Raw genomic sequence first — 23,649 nt, 5'->3', positions numbered from 1 at the left:
AAAGGATTGAAATGAAATCAAGTGAAATTTAAAATGTCAATTTTGTATTTTAACCAAAAAAAAAAAAGAGAGTCACAATGTATGAAGAGTAAATCCAAAGAGAAAAACACAGGGATAGTACTGCATGTTTTATTAAAATACTAAAAGTAGTTTTAATAAGAGAAATGCTAATGAGTACTCTTAGGGCATTAGTTAATAATCTATTTAAAGAAATTTTTTTTGAAAAATGAAAAAAAAAAAATATTTTGACAGCTTTTTTTCATTTCTTATAAAAGTAGTATCAAAACTTTCCTAAAATGAATTATTAATGAATACCCTAAGAGCACTCGTTAGCATAACCCTTTTAATAAAGCCGATCTTTCGGCAAGTGGAGCGCCTCCTACTCCTACTTAGAGATGTACAAAAAACCGAGAAATTGACAAAACCGACCAAACTGAGTCCAATTTTTTTGTTCAGTTTTGGTTTAAATTTGTTGAAACTGAAATATATTAATTTCAGTTTTGGGGTCCGACAGAAAAGAGTGAACTGAAACCGAACTGACATATATTGAATACTAATATATTTTACAAACGGCATTGATGTTGTTTCCGGTTATACGGTGGCAAGGACGCGTGTTTTTGCATTTTTAACTCACGTTCGACCCATGCTAAATGCGGTGTTATTTTTTTTCTCCTTATTTTAACAAAACTACGTCGTTTTGGGTTTGTATATATACTATATAACCCTACTAACCCTAAATTTTATCTCTTGTCTCTCACTTCAAGCTGCAGCCGTTCTACTTTTGCTACGCATGCACTAACATACAAATAAACCCGATCTTCTTTCTGCAAGAAGACCTCAGAGCTCGTTCCAATAACTGAAGAAGAAGAAATGGGAGGCAAATGTTAGCAAAGTTATACATTGCTCTATTACTTCTATTCTCCTCTTCCTCTTGTTCTTTTCAGACTATTATTACCTTCTCGCTTTCTCTTTCTCCTTGCTCTTCCTCAACTCCGTTCATTGCATCTACTCTACTTATTTTCAAGCTATTCCAGTAAGTGCACTCTCACATGTCTTTCCTCCTGTCCATTTTTTTTCCTTTTTTTTATTGGCTGAATAAATAGTTTAATTAACCATTAATAAATTAAAACTAAAAGTTTGACCTCCAAATCTTTATTTACTTGGGTAAATTACATATTTCGCCCTCTGTGGTATACCTATAATAAATGAAATTATTATGTGAAAGGGCCTCCGATTAATGCTTCCAATTGTTTGAGACTTTGATCCATAGAAGTAAACATCTGCTATGTTTGTGCTAAAATACCTTTTTGGGTGGCAGCGGCAGATGATCAATCACACACGGGTAGAGGCTTATGATAACAGAGTCTTTGTAGACTGACATAGTTATTAGTTGGAACTCTTCTAAAATTTCCAACATCGGATTCAAATTAAACTTAGAATCCAAAAAAGAAAGGCATGTAATATAACATGTTAAGCTCAACTTCTATGGCATTTCACTAAGTTCTTATATGTGTACATATATCACAATCTCATCCCATATATACCCGACACATCGAAGCCAAAAAACCATCTTCTTTCGGCGAGTGATATAAAACACGTTATAATATAATGCTATTGTTCTCAGACTTTACCTCTTCTCTTTCTCTCTGCGTCCATTTGCTGCATCTACCTGTTTGTGAACTAATAGAGCAAGTGACTAAGTGCACTCTGACATGTCTTTCATGCTATAGATTTTATATTTTCTTGGCTAAATATTATAGTTTATTAACAATTAAACACAGTAAACAAAATAAGAGGAAAAGTTTGATGGATGTGTTTCAAGGATTAGATTTATTGATGGTGATATATATCTAGCCATTAGAGGGCGTAGCAAAAAACTTGAGCGTGATTTTGATAGACATCATAAAATAATTATATAATATTTTTAAACATATTAGAACAGAGCTTATTTTTATTATTCTATAGATCTATTTTATTTAAATTAATTTTATTATTCTACATATTCATTTTTACTATCAATTTTTTATTATTCTCATATTAAATTCTTTATGTATTTATTGTAAGGGAAAAGAAATATGGTTCGAAAGAAAGATCGATTTTGGGAGCATGCTGAAGATCTAAATAATGGTCGTTTTAAATGTAACTTTTGTAAACGTGATTTTGCTGGGGGTGCTTCAAGAATTAAATGTCACTTGGCTGGAGTTAAAGGTCATGATATTGATATTTGTACAAAAGTGTCTAAAGAGGTCCAAGGGGAGGCTACTCTAATAGTCGGAGAACCCAAAAAAAAAACTAAAGGGTGCATCAACTTCAAACAGAGATAAAAAGAGGGAAATCAACTCAACTTCAATATCAAAGGATGTCACATTAAGCAGAGTGTTTGAAAAGGTGAGTAATGATGTAAATTTTTTATTTTTAGATTATATTTCATCATAATCTTGGCTATCAACTTGTGATAATATTTTCAATTTTTGATTTGAATTGTTTGGATCAAGTAAAACATTTTAATAATTTTTCTTATTATTTAATGAATTTTTTTTCTTGCAACAAGTGGGGAAGAGGAGTTTGAACTCATGCTCTCTTCCATTGGAGAAGTGTATTGTCATTAAACTACAAAATTCTTAGCATTATTACTTTATTTTTTTATTTGTATAATTTGATAGTTATAAGAGTAGAGAAAGAGGATTTGAACCCAATTTCTCATAATAAACAAGAGTAGATTATGCCAAAGAGTTACAAGAGTTTTGGCTTGGTGTTGTTGTTGTTGCATTTTTATTTATGTGGAAACAAACACACATAGGGGAGAGGGAATGTGTGTGTGTTTGTTTTTGAAATTTAAGGGGAGGGAGGAGGAAAAGAAGGTAGTTGTCCCACATTACTTAAGTGAGTATGTTGTGTACAATATAACTTAGATAGTAGAGCAAAAGATAGAAAATAGGATAAAAGATTTGTATTCAGTACTAATTCTAACAAAATTGTACTCTACACTACGTTATAGACTTGTCAAGTTCATCCTCTAAGGTTCTCAGACATTCTCATTAAGTGAGACATTTGTTGACCTTAATTATACTTTTCAGCCAAAAAAAAAAAGGGGGAGAAAACATTGGCTTTATCAATTTACCCACTAATGTCTCCTTTTCATTTCCCTTTTTTTTTTTTTTTTTTTTAATAAGAAACAGCTTAGCGTTTTTTCCCCAGCTTTGTACATATTTTAAAGAACTTATTGTCGGCCACTGAAGTCCATGTAAGTTTTGTGAACATAAATTTCCTAGGGGAGCTTCAAGAATTAAATTATACTTGACAAAAGTTAAAGGTCTTGATATCGATATTTGTACAAAAATGACTGAATAATGTTCATGCAAAAGCTTATCTAAAGATTAAGGGGCCTAACAAAAAGCTTAAGACGACATCCGCTTCAGGCAATGCTAAGGAGAGTAAAAATTCCTCAAATCCAATATCAAAAAATTGTCGCACAGTTGATTATCTATAGCTTTAACTCAAAACATAATTATTTATTTCTTACAAAACCATACTCTTACACTTTGGCAAACAATTTTTATACTAATTTCTTTTGTGCAGAGTAACAAAGAATATGGCACTGAAATTGTCCTTAGTGTTGCAGTGGAAGGACTATTAGCCAAGGTGAGATCACTTGTTATTGATCATATTGGTTCTGGATTGGGTTGCAAGGAGCAGCTAATAGAGCTTCTTGTCTCATTATCCAAGATTCAAGTTGTGTTACAAGACACTGAGAAATGGCAAATAACTGGTGAACTTATGAGGATCAGGTTAGAGCAGCTTAGAGATGTTGTTTATGATGCTGACGATGTGCTAGATGAGTTTGACTTTGAGATTTTTAAGCAAGAGGTACAATCTCAAAACCAAATAATGGAAAGTGTTGGCGTTTCACTTTTAATTATAGAAAACAAAATGAAGACCATCATCAATCGATTATTGGATACAATTAAGAATGGTCTTAGAGTGGGGTCTACGGATACAATCCCTGAGATTAGCCAGGATAGAGGGGTAGACTCCTACCTCAATGATTTAGAAATTGTAGGGAGAGGATCTGATGTCTCAGAAATAGTGAACATGTTGACTAATGCAAGCAATCAATGTATCTCCATTCTTCCTATAGTGGGTATGGCAGGTCTTGGAAAGACAACTTTAGCAAAAGAAGTTTATAACAATGAATTAATAAGGAAACATTTTGATGTACTAGCATGGGTATGTGTCACTAAGAATTTTAATTTTAAGAGGATTTTAGGTGAGATTCTTCAATCTACTAATGAAAATGAACTTTTAGACTGGGAATATCTTGAAAGTGAAGATGAAATACTTAGTGAACTTCGAAGAAGATTGTTTGGGAATAAATATCTTCTTGTACTTGATGATGTGTGGATTGATGATCATGAGGAATGGAGTAAATTAAGGAGTTACTTGTTTAGTTTTAATTCAAATATGGGAAATAATATTATTGTAACAACCCGTAGTGATGAAGTCGCAAATCTCATAGGGACACAACCCCAATATTATCTAGAAAAATTATCAAAGGATGAATGTTGGTCCATATTTGAAAAAAGAGCATTTGCAAATAAAAAAGTTACTCGAACTACAGATTTGGAGTCTATTGGAAGAAAGATTGCTAAAAGATGTGGAGGGTTTCCATTGGTTGCAAAAGTTTTGGGAGGAATAATGTGCTTTAAATATGATAAAAGTGAATGGTTATCGATTCAAAATAATAAAATTTGGGATTTATTGGATGATGATACTAATAGATTCTTCCCGATATTGAGGTTAAGCTTTGATAATCTTCCAACACCAGCTTTAAAACAATGTTTTGCATATTGTGCAAATTTTCAAGATTATAACATCAGAAAGGATGAAGTTATTCAACATTGGATGGCTGAAGGGTTCCTTGAATCATCTAATGGAAGTTGTATGATGATGGAGGATATTGGTAACTTGTATTTCAATATCTTGTTGGAAACTTCCTTTTTCCAAGATGCTAGAAAGGATGAGTATGGTAACATTATCAGCTGCAAAATGCATGATTTGGTGCATGATTTTGCACTCTCAATTATAAAATCTGAAACTCTAATTTTGGAGGGAGCTTCAATGGATAATGTTGGCAACGCACAAGGTTTATTTATCCACTTTGTTGGCCAAACAACACAAAGAATTCCATTTATTGGAGATGGTTTCACAAAATTGCGCAGCTTAGTTTCAGATTATGCTGACTTTGGCAACACATTATCAAATTTTAAAAGCTTACGTGTGTTAAAGTTATATGGGGACAGTATAATAGAGTTGCCAGATTCAATTGAGCTTTTAATACATTTGAGGCTTCTTCACATCTCACATGCTAAAATTGAGACATTACCAAAATCCGTCACCAAACTCTACAAATTGCAAACTTTAACAATCAAAAAATGTTTTGAATTCGTAGAGCTTCCAGAAGAGTTAAGCAATTTGATTAACTTGAGACATATTTATATTGATACGGCTCTTCACCGTATGCCTAAGAATATGGGGCTGTTGACTTGCCTTCAAACATTGCCAATTTTTGTTGTGGGTCAAGATGAAGGTCATAGCATCAAAGAATTGGGAGCTTTAAAGAATCTGAGAGGAGAAATAGGCATCTACAATCTAGGTTTTGTGAAAGATGAGGAAGAAGCAAAAAGTGCAAAATTAAAAGAAAAGGAAATATTCAAGTTGGGATTATACTGGGATAAAGAAGAAGATTATAGAGATAAAGATGAAAAGGTGTTGGAAGGCCTCCAGCCTCACCCAAATTTGAAAAGCTTAACAATTCAATGGTACGGAGGAAAGAAATTCCCATCATGGGTTGGTTTGTCGCCACATCACAATTTGATTGAGATCAAATTGGGATTGTTCAAGAATTGTGAAGAAGTTCCTACTCTGGGGCATTTACCCTGTCTTAGGGTTCTTGAAATATTTGGAATGGAGAAGGTAAGATGTATAGGAAGCGAGTTTTACAGTGATGAGAGTTGCAAAAATACAATATTATTTCCGGCATTGAGAATACTTAAATTGGAGGAAATGAGAGTCTTAGAAGAGTGGAAGGATGCAAAAGAGTTGACAATTGCAGGTGAGGTGTTGGTGTTTCCTTGCCTAGAGAAGCTCACCTTATTTGACTGTCCGAAGCTGAGATATTTGCCAGACTCACTGAACACCTGCGATTCCCTTCAGAAGTTGGTAGTGGGTTGTGGTGACCTGAGGTATTTGCCAGGTGTCCCGTCGTCCATAATAAGGAGTGGTATTGAAGACCTACCCACTGGCAGTGAATATTTGGAGAATTGGGATTGTCTGCCTTCTTCTTCTACTTACTCCATTCAACCCTCCCTCCAAAGTATCAAGCTTTTTGGGTCGGATACTCTCCTGGACCAAATTCAATATTTCATTGCCCTTAAAATTCTTTGGATAGAAGTAAATTCTGTGGTAGATTTGCCAGAGTGGTTGGGCAATATTTCTTCTCTTCAACAGCTGTATCTTGTGTATTGCTTTAACCTGGTGCATCTGCCCACCAAGGAAGCCATGCAACGCCTCACCCAATTGAAAAAGCTGGTGATTTCTGATTGTCCCAAATTTGAACACAATGAGAGGATCAAGATTAGCCACGTTCCATGCGTTGAAATCAATAATTCTCCGTAAGTCTATATCCTCTTCTATTCTCTTATATTCGTAATGGGTGAGAGAGTATTCCTGGAATGAATACTTAATTGAACCCCATTCCATTGATGACAATATATAAATGCTACAATTTGGATTATTGGCTTTTGAAATTAATCTCACCAACCACCATGGCAACACTTGAAAAATTTCTACTCATCTTCTTCTTCAATCTTTGAAATTATCTGCAATCGTTTGCGAGAAGTCACTAAAAGCATTATATAATTTAGTTTTTTGTGATTGCTGCAAATTGGCTTGGTTCTATTCAAATTTTTGTCTCTGCAAATTATCGCAAAGAATTAAAAAGTTGCTAAAAACATAATATAATTAAATATATTTTCTGATCGTGATGGCTGCCAATTGGCTTGCTGCTATTCAAATTTTTGTTTCTGTAAATTACCAAAAGAATTAAATTGTTGCTAAAGGCTTAGTCTATTTAAATATTTTCTGATTGTTACCTATTGTCTTACTGCTATCAAATTTCTGTTTGTTAGCCTAGCCTATTTGCTTTCTACAAATTTTTCAAAATTGAAAATTTCTGGACATTGGGAAATTTGGAATGTTGGATTCATCACCATTAGAACCACCTTTATGTCCAAATACTCATTCTTTGGCTCAGCATTTCTTGTAACCTTCACATTTTGATACTGTAAGAGTTCATGGATCAGTTCTTTTGATTCGGACTATCTAAAACTTAATGGTAGATTTTGTTGATTTGGGCTGGGTCATAATTGTGCTGTTTATGAGGGTGAGTTTATTGTGGGAAAATGGAGTTTAGTTGCATAAGAATGAGAAATTGGGTGTGTGATGCTCTTGATTTTTCATTTCAAGTTTGGGTTGGGGGCTCAGTTTTACTAGTGCAAGAAAAATTTAACTTAAAATTTCAGACAGCACTGAAGGTGTTGATGGTTCTAATATATCTATATATGGTTTTTACCTTTAGATGGTTTCCATATTGCAAAGATTTTGAAGACTAACTCAGGAAGCTGGCAAGAAGTTTGCGTTTGGGAAAATAATTAAGTTGATGACAACTGTTGCCAAGGCATTTCAGGTTTGCTTTCTCTTACCATTTGAATTATGTATACATAATTTACTTCATAATTGGTCATTTACAAGACCAAATTCAGTTTATATATATATTTGTTGAGTCATAGTGTCTGTAGCCAATGTGCATATCTACAATGTATAGAGTTGTGTTGAGTCATGAGCGCAGTCCTATCACTGGATTGTGGTTTCACACTGTTTGACATGAAAGTCATTCTGTGCTTTTAGTGTTATTATAGCTTAGCCTGAACAGTGTGGGAATGCCCTTTGCTGTGACTCTTTTAGTTTCTGTTGTGGATATAACGAAGTAATTGCTAGTCATATATTTGCCATTAGTCAGAAGAATTACAAATGCCTTTGTGTCACCATTAATAACAGCAAGTTCTATCAATCATATAGATAATTTGATTTACAATTTACTTTTTATTTTATAGCAGAAACTGAGGTTAATGAATTATAAATTATCACAAATGGGCTTCGGTTAACAACTCAAAGTGTTCTTTCTATAACATAACTTTTAACATCTTTACCACAATAATCTTAAATCTAAAGTGATAAAGTAATAAATGTAAAATTTTCATGGCAACAAAAGAAAATTTCAAATATACCTTAGCTTTCCTAGTCTTTGTGTTACTCATGAAACTTAGATTCAAACTGATTGTCAAACTTAGCTTCAAACGGAATCATCAAACTGATTGTTTTTTCATAACTAGGGCCAGTACTCTTGATCAGATATTGATGCTCAAAATTTTAACAATTATCTCTACTGTTTTTTGTGTGTGGTGGGTGAAGATGACACACCATTAGCACCAGCTGATGTGGTTGAAATTACATGCTGACTTTTCTATGATTTTCCTGGCCTTTTGCTTTTAGATTTAGGCCTGGGCACTGTAGCTTCACTCATCATATCACCTACGAGGTTTCTCTGTAAATTTTATTCAGAATCCATAAGCAAATAACTAAAGATAACAACAAACTCAAAAAATAATAATAATAAGTTAAAAAACAAAAAAACAAAAAACAAAAAAAAGTTAAAGAAGAGAGAAGTGAGATGGTGAATACATATTTTCCACGCTTTGACACCTTGAATAAATGACCATGAAACCTCCTTAAGTCCATTAACCCTCATAAAAAATTTATAAGAAATAAGAGAAAAGAAAAAGTTTTGTATTACTGGGTTGGGAGGTTTTTAGTAAAAATGTTCGGTTTGAGGTAGGGGTGGGGCATAGAGTGAAGCTTTGGATAGATCAATGGTGTGGGGATTCTCCACTTCAATTGACCTTTCCAGTTGTGTATGGGATTGCCTCTAATAAAGAGGCATCAGTGGTCTTTTCTCTTGAACGGTTGGGGATAGGAGATCGGAGAAGCTAGGATGTCCGTTTCAGTTGGAGACCAAATGATTGGGAAATGGGCATTGTGGATGAATTTCTTCGTACTTTGGGTTCCAATTTACCTCCAAAAGAGAATGGAGACCGTATGAGGTGGAAGTTGACGAAGAATGAGAATTTTGATATCCGATCATTTTATAATAAGTTAAGAGATCCATTGCCCATTATCTTTCCTTGGAAAGGAGTTTGGAGGGTTAAGGCCCCTCAGCGTGTTTTTTTTTTGTGTGGACGGCTGTATGGGATAAGATTCTTACAGATGACAATTTGAGGGGTAGAGGGATGGACTTTGTTGACTGGATCATTATATGTCATTGTAATGGGTAGATTGTGGATCATTTGCTACTACATTGTGGTAAGGCTTACCGGTTGTGGAGTTTGGTGTTTAGATCATTTGGGATTGCATAGGTTTTGCCAAGATCAGTTGCGGAGACTCTCTTTGGTTGGTGGAATTGGCTTGGAAAGCATTCGTCTAGAATTTGGAATTTAGTTCCGCTTGCTTAATGTGGTGTCTTTGAAGGGAATGAAATTGGAGGACGTTTGAGGACATGGAAAGCTTCGACAACCAGTTATTGGCTTCGTTCAGTGGCTCCCTTTTTGACTGGTCTAGGGCTTGGGGACTCACCTCTAGTGATTCTCTACATATGTCCCTTAGTTCTCTCCTTTGTAATTAGTATCATTTCTTTTTGTTTTTATCTTCTTTCTCTGTATTTCTTTACCTCTGCCTTATGTCTTTCTGCATGAGGTGGTGTTCTTGAATATACATCTTTATTACTTATAAAAAATAAAAAAATAAAAAAACTGAGTAGAGAAAGGGAGGTCAGTCTTTCTAGCATAATTGTTCCAAGATTACATACTTTGCTCTACTTTAATACTTTCTGCAAAATAAACCTCAATTCTTCTCAGGTTCCTATGCTTATTTACATATATAAAGTATTGAGTCAATACAATAAGTGTATTATTCAGCCAATAGTCTCCTTCTTCCTTCCCTTGTTCCATCAACATATTCTAAACTGTTACTTACCAAAAGAAAAAATAAAATTTTGATAATCCGTTATATTTTCTGGAAAATTATTTTGCATGATTGGTGTTGGTAGTAGCTTTGCAGTCAACTGAGGAAAACTTTCTATGAAATTATTTTTGCATGATTTATGCTAGTAGTAGCTTTTCAGTCAACTGAAGAAAGCCTTTGTGAAATCTTTTGCTCATTGTCTGACATTTGTGATCATTTCGTTATAAAAGCGGAAAAGAATCTTTGAGTGATTGGCTGCCATGCCAACATTCATGCCAAAAAGAATAAGGTTCCCTACACCAACCTCAAACCAAATATGCTGACCAAACATCTCCCAACCCATTCTTATACTCCTCCAAAGGCCACACCCATGGATAGATTAATGCTTCTTGAATTAATTACTGGAAATTTGTGAATTATCTAAAACAATTATGAAAGCTGTGATTCCATTTGCATTTTTCAAAATTAAAATTTTATGGCAATTTTGAAAATTTCAATATTGAAATGGTTGCTCTTAGTGTTTGCTTTGATGTCCATTGATAAAAACATACACATTATTTGTCTCAACATCTCTTGTGCTTCTTAATTTCTTGAGCTGAAACTGCAACAGAACATGAATTAGTTTTTGTGCTTAAAGCCCTCTAACATTTGGCAACAGATTTTGTTGATTTGGACTGGGTCATAATTGCCATGTTTATGTGTGAATTGTGTGGGTGAAGGTCTTGTTGACTTTAGTTTTCATAGCATATGCAGAGTGTGGTGACTTAAGTGATTCCCAGTTCAACTAGTGCAAGCAAATTTGAACTCACATTCTTATAAAGTTTCTGACAACACTGAAGTTGTTGATGGTTCTACTTCTAATATATTAATATATGGTTTCCACCTTTTGAAGCTCACAAGAAGATTTCATCTTGTAAAATAGTGAACTTGATGACAAATGATGCCGAGGCACTTCAGGTTTGCTTTTTCTTTACCATTTGGGATATGTATATATAATTTACTTTAATTTGTGCTTTACAAGACCCTATTCAGTTTATGTATTTGCAATTATTTACATAAACAAAAGTTTTAGTCTATGTAAAGGCGTGTGTCAACTCCACATATGTGTTCATACATAACCAAAACAATGTATAGAGTTATATTGAGTACAGCCAAATCACTGAATTGTGGTTTGACTCTCTTGATATGAAAGTCATTCTGTCTGTATGGTGTTATTATACCTCGGACCTTCTCAATGTTTACAATCATATTTAAAAAATAGTTATCAAAATAATAATAATAATAATAATGATTCTGGCATGATTAACCTATAGAGACTAACAATCTTTGAGTAAGATGGAGGAAGGACTCATTAAATCTAACACTAGTCATGTTCCGGCAATTTAGATCTTATGTAATAAGCATTTAATTTTTTCTGTTTTAACTCTATAAATTGATGAATTTTTACCTATTGAACATTCGGAACATGGCCAATAAAATTCATAATTTTAAAATTTTAAATCTTTCTTAATGTTAAGAAGAGTTTAGCATTTTGGAAAATTAAATAGTAAATTGTTATTTTGAAATTTTCCCTTTTCATTTTTGATCTGCAGGCATAAACTTGCTAGATTTTTCTTTCAATTGATTTTCCAAAATTTCAGATATTAATACATGGTCATATATGTTTGTTTTGGTGTGCTGTATCTTTCACATTTGTTGGTGGTTCATGTTTTTTTGAATTTTTTTTCCATAAATTAGGTCATTCAGAGACATCACTATTAGTATAAGGCCTTAATACATTAGCTTCTCTTCAAGCACTGTATACAATAATTATGATTTCAATAATCTGCTTCATCTGCTCTCATGGTATACCTCACCAAATTACAAATTTTACCGATTTCTAGTTGCCCTCAATTTAATCCAAGGGAATCGTTGTCCCGTGACTTAAAAGGGTTATTTTATAGTATTTTCAACTGGGAGAATAGCTGAAATTATTGCAGAAAACAAGTTTAAGTACTTATCACTTTTCATCTCTTCTTTTTTACTTGGGCTTTTTCTTTTCAACTAGTTTGAGTTGCATGTGCAAGGCACGTACTTGCCACTATATTGGGTATTTAAACATATGTCCTTAACTTTAAAATTTTGAAATTAACACCTTGATTCAGTGTTAACTTTCAGTTTTTATCTCACAGTCTATATTAGTGTAAAAATCAACAGTTTAGTGGAAAAAAAACCACTCCAAAACAGCATTTAAATCCATTTAAATTAGCAATATATGTAGTAAAAAAAAGTCCCAAAAAACCCATAATAATCTATGTTGTAAACCCATAAATCCCATAAAAGAAGAAAAGCCAATACATGAAATTTAAAACACCTTGACAAAGTACTGCTACCAAATATAGTTAGACACATCCATGGTTCAAAGAGCTCTTAAAAGCACTATGCTAGAAGTTGATAGTATGTAATACACATTAGCAGCCTAATGAGTTTGTCTATAGATCTAAACTTCATCTAAACAACACTAAGATTTCCTACCATTATGAACCACTTGATTTTATTGCACTTCATCTTCCACTCTTGTTCTTATAATTAAAAAAAAAAAAAAAAAATCTTCCACTCTTGTAGAAAACTTTAGCACCAAGCCAAGGAAGGGTGCTTACACATCTTTTGTGAGAGGAACCACTTGATTTTACTCTCCCTCTTTGATATGCTTGTTGCATCAACCTCTCTGCTACCTGTTCCAGCTTCTGGATTGGTTTAACCATAGCAACAACCTCTAAGGAAATGGGAAAGAATCAGAGAGTTGAAAGGTTAGGATTACCCACACGTTTCATTAATTCAGAAGTCAAGAAAACCCTTGACACCCATTCAAAAATTGATGAAACAAGAAATAACCTATTTTCTTTTAGTAAATAATAAAAATGCTAGATTAATCTCCATTACGTTAGTAAAGAGGTAGAGTGCAATGAACAGTTTTTGAATTAAGACACTATCCAGTTTTGGCTTTTCGCAATACACAAGGATCTCAACAAGAAGGGAAAACTTTTTAAAAAAAATTATAAAATCAGAAAGCATGGCAAACCTCATTTGTGAGTTGTGACAATCCCACAATTTGTCACTAGCAAGATAAGAAACTCAAGGGAGCCATCAATCTTTTCCTCCTGCAATTTCTATAAGATGTCAGTGGCTAATGATGCAAAAATATAAATGAGAAGCATGGAAAGAGGCACTCTTAACCTGACTAAATGTATCAATTTGGATAGCTCTCTGAAATAGGGACTTGTAATAATATTAGACTAAACAACATTCCTTTAGCAGAATGCTAAAACTCAAATGTAGGTGCATTGAGAAATGCCAATATAAATTTACATTTTCAAATTACCATTGATTGGTGGGATATTTAAAATGGTTTAAACAAGGATTAAAAGCTACTGATTCTAGTTTATTTTTGTTTTTCCCTACTTTCTTTTGGCTGGGATGCTAAAAAAATAAATAAAAGCATACTTGATTCTTTTAAACATAAGAAATATATAACCATTCCATATCACATTTGACATAATAGGGTTTTTTCACTTCAAGTTGGGGTCCGTTTGTTTCAACTTCAAATCACTTCCGGAAATCAATTTCCGGAAAATTGATGCGTTTGGGTGCTTGGGAAAATTTGGTCAATGGAAATTGGTTTCTGCTTTGACCGAAAAAACGCCTCCCGCTGGGTGAAATTCATTTCACCCCCGATTTTCCCTTAAACCAATTTCCGGAAATTCTCTCCACTCTCCAAGTTCTCTCACGCAGCATCACACTCACTCTCCAAGCTCTCTCTCTCACACTCACTCTCCAAGCTCTCTGAAGCTCTCTCACACTCACTCTCCAAGCTCTCTCTCTCACACTCACTCTCCAAGCTCTCTCACACTCACTCTCCGATCCGGTCCAGACTCAAGCTCCATGTTCAGACCTCCGATCCGGTCCAGACATCAGCTCCGATCCGCTCCAAGTCCGATCCGCTCCAAGCTTTTCCGGTCCAGACCTCGGCTCCGATCCGCTCCAAGCTTTTCCGGTCCAGACCTCCGCTCCGATCTCCGAGCTCCAAGCTCCAAGCTCCGGTCCAGACCGACGACCTCCAAGCTCCGATCCCCACTCCGACGAGCTCCAACCTCCAAGTTCCGATCCACACACCGAGCTCCACCACCTCTCCACGCACAGTGAGTATTCCTTGATCCGAAAATTTCTCCGATCCACACACTGAGGAAGGGTATCTAGTTATATTTACACAAATTCATCAAACATATTCTCTGATGCCCATGTGTAGTGATGTAAATAATTGTTTGTTTGGTGATGGTACTCTGTGTTGTGATATTTTCATGGGTGGTTTGTTTGCATTGTATTGTTTTTGTTTTTGTTTCAAAGCTTATTCCCCAAAAATGGTTATGTACGATATATTTTATACAATACACTCATGATGGAAATAATTATTTATATGGAGAATTTTATTTAAATAACCATTCTGATCTGATTTTAGAATTTAGATATCCTCCTATGTTGTGCTGGTTACAATTAAATTAGCCTCCTTATCTGAGTGGTTATTTTGTTTGGTTGTCTTTTTTGTCTTGAAAATGATTTGTGGACCACACCAATCTTTCCTCTTTTTATATATTTCCTTAAAATTTCCATGTTTATCGTATTAGTATTTTTATCTCTTGTAATATTTGATACCATCAACTTGTCATAATTTTCTAATACATTCTAAGAATTATTGAAAATGTGGCAATATTGGTAAAACTAGCCGTAGTAACTACTATAATTGCAGAATATGAATTTTTCAGAATTAGAGATTTCCTTCAAACTTGATAGAAGCATTCTTGCCTTGTTCTTGCAGCTGTTCAGTGTTTATATTACTCTCAACTTTCATAAAGTGTTCAATATATTAACTAATTAATATTATGGTATTTCTTCGGAAAAAAAAAAAAAAAAAACCTTATATTATGGTATTCATTTTCTTCTCCCCTCTTAGATAAACACACAGACTATGCATTAGTATTTTTTAATATTTAAATAACAAAAAATCTAATTTTACAAATCTCATGCTACTATATATTTATGATGAATTAAACCTACAATCGTCCATTCCATTAGATCAAGAGTTTATTTATTCACTTGTAAATCACTTTTCTTTGGACCGATCAATATGGATCAAAGTAGACCGAATAAACTTAAGTGGACTAAAACTGATTGAAGTGGATCCAGACGGAGGGAAGTGGACCGAATTAGACTAAAATAGACCAAAGTGAATCCAAAGGGATTGAAAATGACCAAATAAACATAATTGGAACAAAATAGATCGAAAGAGACCAAAGTGACTAAAATGGACCAAAGTGGACTAATTTTTTATTTTTTTAAAGATAAAAATCCGTTTTAGATAAGATTCGTTCCCCTTTATCTATTTGATACAGAAAATGATGTAAAGAACAATATAAATTATGTTTCATGTGATTAAGAAAATGGTGGCAGTGATTTTGAAGTTGTTAACTCTCTACCTACACCACTAGCAATGATGCTATATAAAATTACATGTTTGGATCCCAACCTTTTAGTTTTATTTCAAATGAAACATTTTTATACTTTAAAATATTTTTAAAAAGTCCTTACCACCGTCTAATAGATGGAAAATGTTTTATTTATTTATTTATAAAATATATGGAAAATTTTGACAAAGTAAAATAGACATAAAGAAAATGAAACCACTTCAATAACATGAAGCCTATATTGTAGTATATATTTTGTTTGTTATGTTACTATTTTCCCTATAGCTATAGAATGCCTTTTGAACACTTTTAAAAGTATAGAAACTTGTGAAACATTTTAAAATATAAAAACAATTTTTGAAATAAAATTTGCAGTTTGATAAATAAATAAATAAAACTGCTAAAAAACACTAAAAAAAAAAATTATGCAAACAAATTATGTTATATGGAACTTCTAAATTCCTAACTTTTCTTTTGATGCATGCATCATAATCATAATAATTTGTTGCTGATACCCAATGTGCATGCATGGCTCTAACTACATATGTGTGGTCTCTTTTTAATAAGAAAAAAAAAATCTATGTATCTTTTGTTAGGTCTTTTGAGAGATCAAAAACAAAATTATTGAAAGATTTTACATAAGAATATATATATATATACACATAAAACCATTACACTTGTTTGCCATGGACATTTTTTTTTTTTTTTTTTTTTTTCAATTATTTAAAAGGATTAACTTGGGAATGTTAGATATAACTTGTTATATGTGTTGGATGCTTGTGTACATACCTCTTAGACTACAGTGTTTGTGATTTTTTAGATGAAGAAAAAAATGAAAGCCGCAATTTTTGCTTCAGTTGCATCTGTCATTCTTGTGGGTGCTGCATTGTTAAGGAAATTGCAGCGTAGACGTAGACGACTGCCTAGGGCGCCTTTTGTTAATCATGCAGCCGAGAGAGAGGAATACATAAATAGTATTCTGCACGGAAGTGAGACATATTGTGTGAATCAAATTAGGATGACGCCTATAGCTTTTCACCGCTTATGTCACATCCTCACTGAGGGGGAGCATGTACGCCCGACTATTCATATGCCTGTTACGGAGCAAGTGTTTATTTTCTTACACATTATTGGTCATAATGTGAGGTTTCGTGTAATGGGTAGTCGGATTTACAGATCAACTGAGACTGTTCATAGATACTTTAAGGTTGTCCTTAGGGGGGTTCTAAAATTATATAGAACTCTAATAAGACTGCGTAGCGAAGATACACCCCAAGAGATAAGGAATAGCAGAAGGTTCTACCCATATTTTAAGGTAAATATTGCGACTTGTGTATTTTTGTAAATTATGAAGATTTATGTAATTCTAAACCATCATGTCTGTCAAAATTTAGGATTGTGTTGGAGCAATAGATGGTACACATGTTCGTGCATCTGTGCCACTTGAAATACAAGGAAGATTTCGTGGTCGCAAAGATGGAACCACGCAAAATGTGTTAGCTGCCATTAGTTTTGACTTAAAGTTTACTTATGTACTAGCTGGATGGGAAGGCAGTGCACATGATTCACGTGTGTTAAATGATGCATTTGCTAGGCCAGGGGGATTTTCAATTCCCAACGGTATTATACGTTTACTTCACCTTTTTGGTTTATTAGTTTAATAAATATTGTGCGTTTTCTTAAGCATAGTAGTCATTTGGTTTTATTTTTTAATATATGTAGGTAAATATTATCTTGGTGATGCTGGGTATGGTAATAAAAATGGGATATTGTCACCTTATCGAAGTGTGCGATATCACTTAAAAGAGTTTAGTGATCATCCTCCTGAGAATGAGAAAGAATTGTTCAACCTGCGACACTCTTCATTGAGAACTACCATTGAGCGAGGGTTTGGAGTGTTGAAGAAACGTTTTCGAGTGTTGGATGCAGAACCTTTTTGGTCTTTTGAAACCCAAGTGAAAGTAGTGTTAGCATGTTGTGTGGTTCATAATCACATTATGGGGGTTGAACCACATGACCATATTATGGAAGCTGCAATGAATGAAGTAGAGTCTAGTGACCCTCATCAAGAAACACAATCACGTCGAGAGTCCATTGAAGACAGTAGATTGTGGAATGCTAAGAGAGATGAGATATGTCAAGCTATGTGGTCTGATTATATCAGGAGTGGAGAGTAGTACTTTATTTAGATTTCTATGATTGTAATATGTATTTTTTTTTTTTATTAAGACAATGTATTTACTATAGACTTTTGGTGGTGTAATGGAAAAGTATTTTTAGCATTACATTGTTATTTGATGGTATTACATTGTCATTTTGAGGGTTAGCATGTTTCATTTTGTTGTGCAAATTTATAAGTATGGTTGTATGTGTGTTTGATTTGTTGTTCATATTCCGAGCGTAATTACTAAATGCTACTCTCATTTTTAAATGCTACTCTAACTATACAATTTTCATATGTAGGAATGTCAAAGGGCAAAGAGAAGGTAACCAGCAATAAGCAATTCAGGTGGCTGCCTCCCATGCATGAAACGATGCTGAGGATACTTGCACAAGAGGCTGCAAAGGGCAACAAGCCTCTAGCACCTTCAAGGCAGGCTCCTTCACTCTTGTAGCAAAGGAGATAACTGCCCAATTTGGGGTTGAGTGCCACCCATCATATGTTGATAATCGGATGCGAACTCTAAGGACCATGTGGTCCACTATTGAGAAACTTCGAAAGAAGAGTGGCTTCGGTTGGGATGATAATCTCAAAATGATAACATGCGACGCAAAGACGTACCAAGAAGAAGTCATGGTATGCCTTACAATTATATTTTCCGGATATAAATGCTAATATATGTTTTTGTCCATAAATTGAAATTTTTAGTTTGGAAATTGAAGGCAAAGAATTTATTTGAAAAGATATTCATAGTTCCAAAGAAGACATCTATGAATAAATGTTAGAGGTTAGATGAAGTTTTAGTAAATTATATAATGGTGTGAAGTAAACTTTATCATGATTTATTAAGTTTTAGTCCTAGAGTAATGTCACACTACCATAGCTAGATGTTTAAATGCAGCATCTATTCCACACCATGATTATGTTTAATTTGACAAGGATGGACACCCACTTTATTTTTCATGTAATAACAGTTTTTTTTGTTTATTGGCATGAATAATGCATTGAATATTGAATTTATGCGTGAAGTAATTATTGCATTGTTAGTATATGTTCCTTTCTCCTTTACAGGCGCATCGAAAGCATGCGGAGTTTTTAAACAAGAAAATAGAGATGTATGATGAGTTAGCTCTTGTTGTGGGCAAGGACACAGCCACAGGTGGCTTTTCAAAGTCCTATATAGATTATGAAAATGAGCCAGATAATGGCGACAGTGCTGAATTTGTTGCTGATAATGTGGAGGAAGATGTGGTGGAAAAAGGTAAGAATGTAGTGGAGTCCTCCACAACTGGGTCGGGAATTTCAAAATCCCGTAAAAGAGGTCGTGCACATTCTACTGCTGATGATAGCGTGTTGACTGATCTGTCTGATCAGTTGAAGGATATAGCTACGGCTCTTAAAGAAATCAATCGGGGCCCGATAGATTATACATCTCTTTATAATGAGGTTATGGCTATGATGGCGGATGGGTATAGTGAAGAAATGCTTGCAACTGCGTTTGACCATCTGTGTGAAAATGAGAAGGTAGCACGGGGATTTCTGGCTAAGAATGCTAGGCTGCGAAAGCTGTGGTTGGATGGTTTTTTTTCTCACAACTTTGACTTGCCTGTTTCATGTAGACTGTGATGGTAGCTTTATGGATTCACTGTTGTTGTAGAACTAGTATTAACCTACTATTGTATTATATGTAGTACTTTGTATTATTGGGACAATACAGTTATGTATTTGTACTATTCAGATACCACGAGTAGGTATCATTTTTGTACACCATGGAGGTGTAATGACAATGGTGAACGATGAATGTGGCTATTTTTATATTAATATTATCGGTATATTTAAATGATTATTTTTATGTTGAAGTGGATGATTATTTTTGTACTGTTACAGATATGTATACGCAATGCAGGTGTTGTTGAAGTGAATGATTAGTTTCTAATTATTACAGGTTTGTCTAGATGACAAAGGAGTTGAAATTTGTAAGGCATTTTCCGTAAAATTAATTCACAAACCAAACATGAACATTGATTTTCCGGAAAAAATGGATTTTATTTTCCGTAAAATGTTTACTTGCACCAAACATAAAAATTGATTTTCCGTAAAGCATTTTCCGTAAAATATTTGCCGAACCAAACACCGGAATTGATTTTCCGTAAATCGATTTCCGAGACAGCCAAACAACCTCAATACATTTTCCTTTTCCGGAAAATAGCATTTCCGGAAAATATGTATTTTCCGGAAAACGTTTTACGCGAAACAAACACAGCCTTGGTTACAAGTCATGGAATTTTCTCTACATATTTGTGAACTTATATAATCTGGTTCATTTGATTAAGACGGCTGTGCAGGGCAATTGGATGTAGGATATGCCTGCCTTTTCTTTCCATTATGTACTTCTGGAGTTAGGAGTGGAGGGGAAATATTATAATATTGGTGCTACTGTAGAATTTTATGAATTACTCACGGTAGTGCTACCGTAGAAAATACTTTATTTGAAGATGGTGATGGCAACTAAAGGAATTGAGTATCCCCCCCTAAGAGGGTTTGGATGCTTAAAGGCAGGATCCATTCATGACAAGTGACTAAATTTTATGCTAGACATCAATTTAGCACAACCCTCCTCTTTTATCTAATCTTCAAACCATTGTAAAATATATATATCTATATATACACACATGCACACACACACACACACATCATATGACACTATAAGCAAATACACCATTTTCAAATTGGTAGAATCAACAACAATTACCATACAAGTCATCTATATAATTGGGCACCAAGTTTTCTCCCAAATTATGGCCAACACATCTGAAAATTTATATAAGACAAACAAAAATTAGCTCATTAACAATAAAATAAGTTAAGCCAAACATTCAAGCTCACTATAAAAATAAAACTTTGAAATATCAAATACCAAAATTTCAAGGAACTAAGTTTAGAGCTCACTCAACTCAGCATGAGATTTCATTTCATGCACTGTGAATAATGGTCGATGATGATCATGCTGTCTCTAGCATCAATTGCATATGAGTTTCAAATAATTCCACCATTTCCATTGATTGAAGAACACAACCTCCTCTTTAATCATAGACCCAAACAGTAACTGGAGAACCTATCATTCATTCATGATTTATACATTTGCAAGAAGCCACAATATCTGCTCATTGCGTCACTAAATTACAAATACCAATGATCTTTGATTGTCCCAATCAGAGGTCATGTAGTTTAGCCCAAATGGGTTTAAGATTGCTACATGTTCCAATGATTGAGATAAGCATTTGATACATCCTATGTAAAGGTCAAAATCATTTAAACTGGCATGTTCCCTTTATTTCCTTCTGTTTGCTGTTTTACTTTGAAGTCTGCTAACTGCTCATGATTTGTTCTCCTCTCTGCCATTTTTTTTTTCTTTCTGTATTTAGATACTTACCATATTCTTTGGTTAATGATAGCCAAAGAGTTATGTATCAAACCATTAATTCATATTTTACTGCATAGATTTTGTGTATCTTCAACTTTTAGCTCTATTTTATTGTAGTTCTTCCATGATAATTAAATTTCTATTAGCACATCAAATATTTCTCAGAAAATTCAGAAAGTTTTTTTTTGGACTTCATTTGAATAATTACTTCCTCTTATGTTTTCATATTTTCTAATATCAACACTTATATTCTCCTTACAGTTGCACTATCTACATTGAAAATTTTGCAATACTAAAGTTGCTGTGTATGAGAGTGAAGAAGATTTCAGAAATTTTTTTCTACAAAACCAACTAGTTTCAAGCCAAAATTGGAAGCTCATTTTAGTTCCGGTTTTGATGAAGTTTTAGCATGTTGTTCCTAATGAAGAGAGCTTCGTATTGACCGGTGTTGTTGCTCGCTTGAATGCTAGCCACTTGGTGAGATCTTTTCTTCTTGTTACTGTTGGCATCCACCTTATTGCCTACTGTGATGAATAACTTTTTGTAATTCAAGAGTGCTTTTTTTTTCCTTGGTAGCTTCTAGCATTTGTTCTCAAGAATATTGTAGCAAACCCATTTTCTATGGTGAAAATTTTTACTGGACTAGGTCCTGTGGTTTTTCCCTTTTCATTGAAGGGTTTTCCACATAAAAATTTGAGGTCTTGATTGTGGGTTGCTGCTGAAATTTTTATTTATATTGGTTATTCTGCTTAAGATAATTTATTTGAAATATTCAATGAATTAGCACAGAGGGTAAAAGGATATAATTCTGTTGTATTATATTAATTGGCTGTTTTTCTCAACAAAGGATGATCTTTGGATTAGGCAATGTTTGGTACCTAACACAATTTATTCATCATACCCTAGCGCCAAAATTTTTTCTGGTTATACAAATTTGATCTCTACATAGAGGTCAAGCCATTCTTGAAACTAAATCAGGTGACATCTCACTCTGTGTGCTAAGCTTGTGTTAATGACATACTCATCTTGAAGTGGAATCATCATCCAATCCATTTCCCTCGAAATAAAGAGGCATTTTTGTTCCTCCGTTCTCTATCTTTCCTTTTTCCTTCCTATCACTTGAAGTAAAGAAATATTTGGGGGCAAAACACATGTTACAGTACATTACCATTCTTCCTAGTAAATATAGAATAAGAAGAATGGAGAAAAGACTCTTAACGAGTACCAATAAAATCCCTCTACACAACCGAATTGTTTATTGCCATGTGCTAAATATGCTATGGGGCTATTATGTTAAATGCCACCAAGATTATGGCAATCAAGGTAAAAGAGGTTTAAGCCCCTTGAGAACGATAATGCTTTTCATTATTACTTATCAAAAGCAAAAGAAAGTTATATTGGTGTTATGTTGACTCTGTACAAAATTTAATGCTTCATAGATGTTTGGGAAAAACAAAAGTGGTTGTTGCACTCAATATTACCTTTGAAACAAAGGTGTATAATGCCATTGTTAATAATTGATGTAAACACTCAATTTAAGAAATAGTAACAAATAGACAGGTACCAGACTTGATGTTAGTCACTGTGCATAGAAACATTCATACTGTAGGCAATTTGGCTCAAATCAAGACCCATTTCCTTGCCAAAACACTCCGGAAATTACTTTTGCAGTCACGAAAATTTTTGTTTATTTGCCAATTAGACTATTATCCTCTCAATGTTTACATATATGGACAAGCATTCCTTATTAAAACAGCCTATAGTATATTGAATCCTGAGAATTTACTTACCATGGCTGTCAAGCAGCAATGGCTTTCACCATGGTAATGGGGAGAAGCCCTATACATGGTGGTGTATTAGTATTACACAGGGAAAAAAAAGTCACATATGCAAAAGGAGGTAAAATGATCACTCCCGAGCAACTACAGCTACTTGCTTTCTGACATTGTGGCCACTAAAAATTCCTACAAGAGGTGCAGGATCCTTCAGCTATGTCTTCCACATATGCTATCTTTCCTTCTCTCGTGTAAGGTAGCACAAGGTCTAAGAACTTGGGAAAGAGGTGATAGGAATCATACACTGTAAATCCTTCTCTATGAATCCTCTTAAATACCACAGATAATAAATTTCTTATGCCTTCAGGTTGATCATGACTGTATTGTGAGATCATTCCAGCTACTGCAATGCGCCCATGGAGTCTCATGTGTAAGGAGCACTACATCAAGCTTTTTCCCTCCGACATTATCAAAGTATTATGTCAATGCCTTCGGGAAAGCACCTAACAGCATTAGCCTAGACGCGCCCCCCGCGCCCGCCACCCCCCCAACACCCACACAAAAGAAAAAAAAAAAAAAAAAAGCCTCTTAGTTTTTTGTAAAACTTGCTCTTGCAAGTAACAATTCAATTAGGCCTTGATATTGTTATAGTGAAAT

At 34.0% G+C, this 23,649-nt stretch overlaps 2 protein-coding genes across 8 annotated transcripts; both read left to right on the top strand.

Annotated features, from left to right (window-relative positions):
* The first annotated feature begins 775 nt into the window (after positions 1–775).
* On the top strand, positions 776–21,981 carry LOC112020871 (putative disease resistance protein RGA3). 4 transcript variants are annotated; one of them, XM_065770520.1, is made up of 6 exons: positions 776–1,033; positions 2,065–2,388; positions 3,580–6,671; positions 7,637–7,744; positions 11,027–11,091; positions 21,479–21,981. In XM_065770520.1, the coding sequence occupies exons 3-4, from the start codon at positions 3,778–3,780 to the stop codon at positions 7,668–7,670; spliced, it is 2,928 nt and encodes a 975-aa protein (XP_065626592.1). In that variant the 5' UTR covers positions 776–1,033; positions 2,065–2,388; positions 3,580–3,777; the 3' UTR covers positions 7,671–7,744; positions 11,027–11,091; positions 21,479–21,981. The 4 variants fall into 4 exon arrangements, with proteins under 4 accessions (XP_065626592.1, XP_065626590.1, XP_065626593.1 ...); XM_065770518.1 differs by having other exon boundaries at positions 10,879–11,091; XM_065770521.1 differs by lacking the exon at positions 21,479–21,981 and having other exon boundaries at positions 11,027–11,369.
* On the top strand, positions 13,703–19,639 carry LOC112015384 (protein ALP1-like). Of its 4 annotated transcripts, none has more exons than XM_065770515.1 (4): positions 13,703–14,312; positions 16,490–16,947; positions 17,027–17,252; positions 17,355–17,925. In XM_065770515.1, exons 2-4 carry the CDS (start codon positions 16,651–16,653, stop codon positions 17,807–17,809), a joined length of 978 nt encoding a protein of 325 aa, XP_065626587.1. In that variant the 5' UTR covers positions 13,703–14,312; positions 16,490–16,650; the 3' UTR covers positions 17,810–17,925. The 4 variants fall into 4 exon arrangements, with proteins under 4 accessions (XP_065626587.1, XP_065626586.1, XP_065626588.1 ...); XM_065770514.1 differs by having other exon boundaries at positions 16,453–16,947; XM_065770516.1 differs by lacking the exons at positions 16,490–16,947; positions 17,027–17,252; positions 17,355–17,925 and adding exons at positions 18,096–18,429; positions 18,841–19,639 and having other exon boundaries at positions 14,088–14,312.
* Positions 21,982–23,649: the final 1,668 nt, after the last annotated feature.

The sequence above is a fragment of the Quercus suber genome, unplaced genomic scaffold (assembly GCF_002906115.3).
Source record: "Quercus suber isolate HL8 unplaced genomic scaffold, Cork oak 2.0 scaffold_32, whole genome shotgun sequence".
Lineage (NCBI taxonomy): Eukaryota > Viridiplantae > Streptophyta > Magnoliopsida > Fagales > Fagaceae > Quercus > Quercus suber.
The sequence above is the reverse complement of the archived record's forward strand: the minus strand, read 5'-3'. Positions and strand labels throughout refer to the sequence as shown.

What these genes read in the sequence shown, in the direction of transcription:
- LOC112020871 (XM_065770520.1), top strand. Translation starts at nt 3,778, where the DNA reads ATGAGGATCAGGTTAGAGCAGCTTAGAGATGTTGTTTATGATGCTGAC. An exon ending in GTTGAAATCAATAATTCTCC is followed by an intron (nt 6,672 to 7,636) that starts GTAAGTCTATAT and finishes TTTTACCTTTAG; the next exon opens with ATGGTTTCCATATTGCAAAG.
- LOC112015384 (XM_065770514.1), top strand. Translation starts at nt 16,453, where the DNA reads ATGAAGAAAAAAATGAAAGCCGCAATTTTTGCTTCAGTTGCATCTGTC. An exon ending in GGTTCTACCCATATTTTAAG is followed by an intron (nt 16,948 to 17,026) that starts GTAAATATTGCG and finishes GTCAAAATTTAG; the next exon opens with GATTGTGTTGGAGCAATAGA. An exon ending in GGGATTTTCAATTCCCAACG is followed by an intron (nt 17,253 to 17,354) that starts GTATTATACGTT and finishes TAATATATGTAG; the next exon opens with GTAAATATTATCTTGGTGAT.